This window comes from Apis dorsata, unplaced genomic scaffold, assembly GCF_000469605.1.
Source record: "Apis dorsata unplaced genomic scaffold, Apis dorsata 1.3 scaffold_339, whole genome shotgun sequence".
Classification (NCBI taxonomy): Eukaryota; Metazoa; Arthropoda; class Insecta; order Hymenoptera; family Apidae; genus Apis; species Apis dorsata.
The window spans coordinates 513,743-521,609 of NW_006263606.1; the positions used below are offsets into that span (position 1 = coordinate 513,743).

Here is a 7,867-nt window from a genome sequence, read left to right on the forward strand (position 1 = left end):
CAATCTGCCAAGTTACTATAGAAACAGTGACGGAAGTGTAGATTTAAAGATCATGCAAAGTCCCTTTGTAACAGCTGTCCTATTGGTAATTTTCAATAGGGATTTGTGTGAAAACTATATTAAGCACGGTGAATCTTTCTTCACATCGATTCTCGACTCTTTCGTATAGTATATTGAATTAAAATTTGTGATTAGCAAGACGTAACTCTTGCATCATTTGAAACACAGCATAGCAGAAGACAGCGAACAACCGTTGGTAGTCGCAGCCGTTAAATAGAAAACTAACCTAACCTAAACTTATAGCGTCCTTATTGGAGATATCAAGACTAGATTTGTTCAAATTTGAAGGTCCACTACTATTCGAAGAATATTATGCAAAGTTTTAGTACGTGTAAAAGGTTAAGTGTTTCCAAAGAAAAGATTGCTTACACTTTACTTTATCATTTTATAGTTCAGATTATTGTTTGCATTATATTTAATTAAATATCTTGGAGACTTATGCATTTGAATTTTTGATTTTGATACATTCTCACATTACAATAAATTAAAATTATTAATATATTTTATTATAATATATTAGAACAAATTATTCAAAATTTAACATGTTCTATTGTATTCATTTTTGAATACAGTTAAAAATATCTTTATAATAGACCATTATAATAGACCAAAAAATAATGTTATCAACTCTTTATTATTTCAATGTTTTCTTCCTTCTAGAATATAAGGTGATTTAATTAAAAAAGTATAGAATTAAGAATGGATCCTGCAACAGTCATAGCTCTTTGTAAGGAAAATATTCAACCATTGCGTTATGGACGAAATGCTGTACAGTTAGGAACTGCATTAAGAGCACAAGAGGATGCAGATGCTCAACAATTACTTTTACATGAAAAACAGTAAGTTAAACAATCATTATTAATTTTTATTTTATTATATATTATTTATATATTATATATTATTTTATTACGTATAATTCTATTTTATTTTAAAATATATCTTAAAATTTCATATTATTGTTTTTAGAATGTATGAAGATGCAATAAAAAATTATGATGGAGATGATCCTTTAGAAAATTGGTATGAATATATACTTTGGGTGGAGCAAAGTTATCCAAAAAATGGACATGAATCACATATTGGAAAACTTTTGCAACAATGCTTAGCTATATTTGAAAAAGAGACCAAATATCATCAAGATCGTAGATATATACGTCTTTGGATTAATTATGTAAGATATTTGAAATATGTTTTTATAGAGAAGAAAATGTTTTTGTTATTATTTTATAGAATAAGCATTTGATTGCAGATAAGTATGCAAAAAAATCCATTAGAATTATATCAACTTTTGCATAACAATGGAATTGGGACTATGGTTGCAGATATGTACAGAGCATGGGCTTTTGAATTAGAACAAATAGAAGATTATAAACGTGCTGATGAAGTTTATTTAATGGGTTTATCTGCTTTAGCACAACCACAGGATGAATTAGATTATGCTCACAAGTACTGATCATAAAACAATCAATGTGAACAGAATTATTTATAATATAAATTTTATCCATTCTAGGAACTTTCAACTTGCAGTTGCGCGTAAAACATTAGGACGTACGGATGATCGTAATGAAATGTCATTATTTGAGCAACGTCAGGCTTTTAGTTCTTTAAGAGCAATAAAAGCTGGTAAAAAAGTTGGCAGTATACGTACTGGACATCGAGTACGTGAACATTTTCCTGGAACAATTCCACAAATTTCATCAGCGATACATCATACTAGACCAAATTCCAGGATACAGATATATCAAGTATATAAATATTTAATGATATATTCGAAATATAATAATATAAATATACATTAAGAAATTTCTGATGATATTTCAGGATGATATGCCAAGTGAAATGAAAATTTCAAGTATATTAGATCATGTACCAGTAGAAGATACAATACATAAAGAAAATACAATTAAACCTGGTCCATGGAATAGTGGAAGTAAACGATGTCCACTAATGATTTCTTCTACAAAATTATCTTTCAAAGGTATAATTTTATTTACAAAAAAAAATATATTTATATATTACATATTTATATGAAAAATTCTTTTTTTTTTTGTTATCCATTTTATTGTTACTTAAATCATAGTTCATGAAGATCAACCAGATGACTTTGATGCAAACAATCTAAGATTATTTCCAAATCATACATATTTTTTTGATGGTAGCAAATATCCAGAGCATTTAACAGTGCCTGTATTTGTACCAGATCCTCCAAATCCAAATATTATATTAAGGCCTCATTATCCCAAAGAATTAGTTTATGCTAATAATATGGATCAAAGTATGGAGGAAGTAAGAGCTCAAGTGTATTTACAAAGGTAATTTATTTTTATTAATGGCTTTTTAATGATAAATAATAAATTTTATTAAATGATTACAATTATACATATTAAAAAAATTATAATATAATTATAGAGCACAAACTTTAGAGAAAAAACATGATGTATTAGATATAAGAGAAACTGATCGCCAAATCCAAAATAAAAACTTTGAACCCAATCATCAGAGACATGATATATCTTTACAAGAATTATGTCAAAGACAAGAGTTTGAACAACAAGAGATAACAGAAAGACAAAGAAAAATAGAACAACAACGTAGAGAAGTGGAACAACTTGAATTGGATAGACAGAGACTTCAAGTTGAACAACAAGAACTTCAAAGGCAGCAATATGAAACTGAAAACCAAGTTTTAGAAACACAAAGACGTGAGGCAGAGCAACGTGAATTAGAACGATTAGAAGCAGAAAGAATTGAAGCTGAAAGGATTGAAGCAGAGAGATTGGAAGCACAGAGAATGGAAGCAGAATTAAATTCACAACGAAAGTTACAGTCCAGTTTTATTCATCATACATCATCATTGAATACTGATCCTGAGGAACATTTACTTGGACAAAGTCTTACTGTTAATACAAAAGAAGCAATGTCTGTTGTACAAGATATGTGGCGCTCTCCTGATGCAGTATCTACAACACCTAATTTTCGTACTCCTATGACACCTAGAATTCCAGATGCCAAAAGTAAATTATCTTTTGACATACATATGGATAGTTCAATGACACAGCAAGCAATGTCAAGTAGTAAACATCATTCAGGATATAATGTACAACCTTATAATGATCAAGAGAATCATCAAAACTATTCTACTCATCAAACTTATTCTAATCAAGAGCATCAAACTTCTTATAATAATTCTGGATTACATAATACATACCAATATCAAATAGAGGTATAATATAAAATATATATAAAAAAATTTTTTATATACTAAGAAATTTTTTTATTAATTTCTAAAATAATTAATTACAGCAACATCATGAACAACAAGTACAGCAATCTCATTCCCGATCACATCATTCACAGCATCATCAACAATTAATTCAAGCACATCAACAAGCTCATGTGATTCCCCATCATCATACTCTTTCTCATGTATCACATTTACAGTCTCATAGTCAAATTCAACATCATCAATCTCATCCTCAACATCAACCATCACATAATCATCTTCCTCATCACAATCATCCTCATCATATGCAACATATTCAAGTTTATGGCAATATAATGCCAAATGATATTGCTTATCAACAATACCCCTCGCAACTGGAATCCACGTTATTGCAGCAAAATATAGAACCTCAGAAACAACTTCATTATTCTCCATATAATGAATCAGATGTTGAAACCAGTAAACCTTATAGAATGCCACCTGAATTACCATATATAAAATCTCCAGGAATGAATCGTAGAGATATTAAATATCTCGAAAGTGCTGAAGATAAAGAAAACGCTATCGTCGTTGATTATAATGGACCAATGGAAGAAAATATGACACCAAAGCCAGCTGATGAAAATTCTTTATATATCGATGAAAGTCTCGGTATCACACCATTGACGGGAAATAACGATACTTGTTTCACAGAAGCATTTAATACGCAATTAACAAGTTCAACACCTATGACTAATCATTTTAGACAATCTTACAAAATAATAGAAGGAACTCCACAATATTCAAATCAATGTGCTGCACCTCAATCGTATGCAATTTTTAATTATATAATTAATTAATATTACACTCTAATTTATATTTATTTTACATTTTATTTGCAGCTCTTCAGATGCACCTAATGGTGAAACTGAAGATAAGTTGAGTGTTATACTAGAATCTACTAGAGAATATATTTCAAGTAGTTCTAGCAGCAGTACTCATACAAGAAATACTGTATTAGGTTTTACATTAACAAAAGAAGATTTGGTTCCAATAAAAGAACAAAGTATTAATAAAGGTATTTTAATCAAATATTTAAGAATTTTTAATTTATTTTTAAAAATTCGCTATATATGAAGGAAGATTTTGTTTTTAATAAGGTCTAGAAGATGAAACAAAAGATATTACTTTATCTGCGAATCAACCTTATGAACAAAAGCTTCAAGCACAAATTCAAGCTCAAGCCCAAATTCAAGCTGTGCACGCTCAAAGTCCGCGTACAGTACAACGTAACGTGGATCAAATTACTTCTGAAATTAAGAAGAATTGCGATCTGCGAAAATCAATTAACTTTAAGTTTAACGAAATAGATCAACAAGAAAAAGTTGATTCAATGGAATGTGAAGAGCACCAAGAACCTATGGAAGAAGCAGAAGAAGAAAGCTTTCAGTTACCTTCGGGAAATATAAATCCTTTTGATAGAAATTTGATAGCTGGTCTTTTAAAGAAAATTAAATTTCCCCAGTCACATCATGCAGAGGGATATGTGAGATTAAATATTAATTTAAATAAGCTTGTGCCTTCTACTACGATTACGCTTGGTCAGTGCATTTTGATATACTTGAAACATATATTAATATTGTCATACAATACTGATATCATACATGCAGTATTGTATTTTTATATCTATATTTGTTATTTTTATTTTTTTTATGTATTTAGGTACTGAAGCGTACGATTTGATAAAGTGCCTTGGAAAGGGAACGTACGGTACAGTATTTAGCGCAGTGAACTCACAAACAGGTCAAACTGTTGCCCTGAAAACTCAAAAGCCTGCTTGGGTTTGGGAGTTTTATATCACTAGGGAAATAAAAAATCGTCTTACTAATCCACATATGGTAAAATATTTATTAATTATTTACAAATAATAATTTTATCATTTTTACAATAATAATGTTTTTTTTTAGTTGCGCGGATTTATGGATGTTTCGATGGCATATGTTGCGAATAATAGTAGTGTATTAGTTTCAGAATATTCCAGATTTGGAACATTATTAGCAGTAACAAATCAAATAAAAATTGCTACTGGTAAACCATTATTAGAACATTTGGCTATATTTTTCACAATTGAAATATTACAAATTGTGGAATATTTACATAAATGTCAAATAATCCATGGAGATATTAAACCAGATAATTTTCTTCTAATGCGTTTGTATGTATTTAATATTTATTAACATTTTATTAAATTATTACAAATTTATAATTATAATAATTTTAGACCAACAGAAGATGTGAGACCAACAATACAATTAATTGATTTTGGATGTAGTATAGATATGAATCTTTTGCCAGAAAAGACAACATTTACTCAAGTTATAAAAACAGAAGATTTTACATGTATTGAAATGCAAACTGGAAAACCATGGACGTATCAGACCGATTTGTATTGTTTAGCTGCGACAAGTCATTGTTTATTATTTGGTAATTATATGAGAGTTTCAAATATTAGTGGTCGCTGGTTTATTACATCAAAAATACCAAGGTATATATATTTAAAAATATATAAAAATAATAAAAATATAATTGATATGATTTTATTAAGTTATAAAAAATAAAATTTATTAAAAATTTATTTAAAAAATATAGGTATGCTAAGAGAGCTGCTTGGGAGCAATTCTTCACAGAATTATTAAATATTGAATCATGCGATAAAATGCCGGATTTATCAAAATTGCGCAACATGATGGAGGAAACATTAGCACAGATGACGGATGCACAACAGAAATTTAGAAATTTTGTTAATATTTTAAACAAACGATAACACTTACTGAATATATTGTATCAAACGTTGTGTCCCCATTTGTGCACATATTTAGTAAAGAACCAACATTTATTAAAAAAATTAATGTTATTATGCTATTTATTATCAAAGTTAATATTATGGTGACATATGTAATACACAGTTAATAGTACATGAAATGCACTTTATGGCCTGCTTCGTGGAGGCTTTAATGGACTATATTGCTTGCACATAATCAATTATATTAAAAATATTAAATACTTAATTCGATAAAAAAAAAAAAATTTCAATTTAATGATATTATAGACATTTTATGCTCCATAAGTTATAAAAATGTCTTTCAAGATACCTCGTGGCACAGTACCTGGATGTTAGCATCTGTCACGTAAATTATGTAAAGGTAGATTTGTATAATAATAAAGTTGAATTAAAAACGAAACTTTGAAAAAAATGGAAATGTAAAAAATAAATATTTATAATATCATATGCAAAGATAAATGCGGGTTGTTTATCCACAATGTTTTATAATTACAAGCGAAAAAAATTTGGGTACTGACATATTATGAAGTACACCATGTAAGCTTGCATTCTTAGATAATATGTATGTAGTGTTTATAAAATATATATATGGGATAAAATAAACTTCTATTCGACAGATATCACATTTTTTTACACGCACACATATGTATTTTAATGTAATTATATTTAAAAAATTAAATTTCTCTCGCATGTTCTGTAAAAAATAAATAATAAAATACAAATAAAAAAATAATAACAATAATAATAAAAACAAAAATATTTGTTTTAATAATTGATTTCAATATTAATATTTTGTTTCGTTTTAGATATTTATTTAGAAAAAATCTTTAATAAAAAAACATGCAAGCTCATAAAATGTAAAAATTTAATATAATATATATAAGCAATTATATACAAAAATTACATTGATATACAATTTTCTAATTTGTTTTATTAATTTTTTATTTTAAATGTGCAGGCTTAATCACTAGTATCCACTAAACAGGCCTTTATGTAGTATATTTTATAAAATAGAATTTATATATATATATATATATATATATACTTAATATGCATACAATAGAAATTTCAAAGCTTGTGTTCAAGCAATTCGATCTTAGATTTTATAAAATACATAAGAACATTAGGTTGTCTAATATTTAAAAAATAATATAAATTGTATATGTTGAATTAGAAATCATAATAATAGACAATCTATTGCTCTCATTTAGAAATTTCTAAGAATATGCCTTATCTTATTTTAACGATGCAACATAAAAATATTTATATTCATATGAGATATATCTACAATTATTCAATACCTATATTATTAAAAAGAAAAAAAAAGAAAAAAAAACGAGTGGTATTGCTGAAACTAAATTTAATTATATAAATAAATTTTAGAGGAAGTTATAGGTGATATTTACTACTATTAGTTTACTTATTTTTATAAAAATTAAAAAAATGTTTCTCTTCTAAAAACTCTTAATTATTATTATTTAAAACTTTTGTTTTATAGATTTCTTTATGTATTATTGTTAAATATATCTTATTACGTAAAATTAAAAATAATTAAATCATTGCATGCCAGTGTTACATTATAAATATATAAATCTAAGATTTCCTAAATTTATATACTTTGTTACACTGGTCTTTCTCATTGATACACATAAGTATTCCAAAAAATCTTGTATAAATAAACTTAAGTTTTTATAAGTATAATTATTTACAAAAATTAATTGTATAATAATCTCTCTCTCTCTCTCTCTCTCTCTCTCTCTCTC

At 27.0% G+C, this 7,867-nt stretch overlaps 2 protein-coding genes across 3 annotated transcripts in view; one reads left to right on the top strand and one right to left on the bottom strand.

The window, feature by feature from the left end:
• The window catches only part of LOC102670577 (peroxisomal biogenesis factor 6), a 3,858-nt gene extending 3,652 nt beyond the window's left edge, over nucleotides 1-206 (bottom strand). Inside the window, exon 1 of the mRNA XM_006618031.2 lies at nucleotides 1-206. The gene's annotated coding sequence lies outside the window, so the exon portion shown is untranslated.
• Nucleotides 85-6,722, top strand: LOC102681820. Of its 2 annotated transcripts, none has more exons than XM_006618029.2 (15): nucleotides 85-398; nucleotides 721-899; nucleotides 1,027-1,231; nucleotides 1,310-1,506; nucleotides 1,571-1,805; nucleotides 1,882-2,038; nucleotides 2,141-2,372; nucleotides 2,470-3,283; nucleotides 3,364-4,091; nucleotides 4,165-4,340; nucleotides 4,423-4,863; nucleotides 4,985-5,160; nucleotides 5,230-5,477; nucleotides 5,544-5,807; nucleotides 5,912-6,722. In XM_006618029.2, exons 2-15 carry the CDS (start codon nucleotides 760-762, stop codon nucleotides 6,084-6,086), a joined length of 4,188 nt encoding a protein of 1,395 aa, XP_006618092.1. In that variant the 5' UTR covers nucleotides 85-398; nucleotides 721-759; the 3' UTR covers nucleotides 6,087-6,722. The 2 variants fall into 2 exon arrangements, with proteins under 2 accessions (XP_006618092.1, XP_006618093.1); XM_006618030.2 differs by having other exon boundaries at nucleotides 112-385.
• Nucleotides 6,723-7,867: the final 1,145 nt, after the last annotated feature.

Bases quoted from the DNA above. Each gene is read 5' to 3' on its own strand.
- LOC102681820 (XM_006618029.2), top strand. From the start codon at position 760: ATGGATCCTGCAACAGTCATAGCTCTTTGTAAGGAAAATATTCAACCA. The intron at 4,092-4,164 runs GTATGCAATTTT...TTTTATTTGCAG, and splicing joins CAATGTGCTGCACCTCAATC to CTCTTCAGATGCACCTAATG. The intron at 4,341-4,422 runs GTATTTTAATCA...GTTTTTAATAAG, and splicing joins AGAACAAAGTATTAATAAAG to GTCTAGAAGATGAAACAAAA.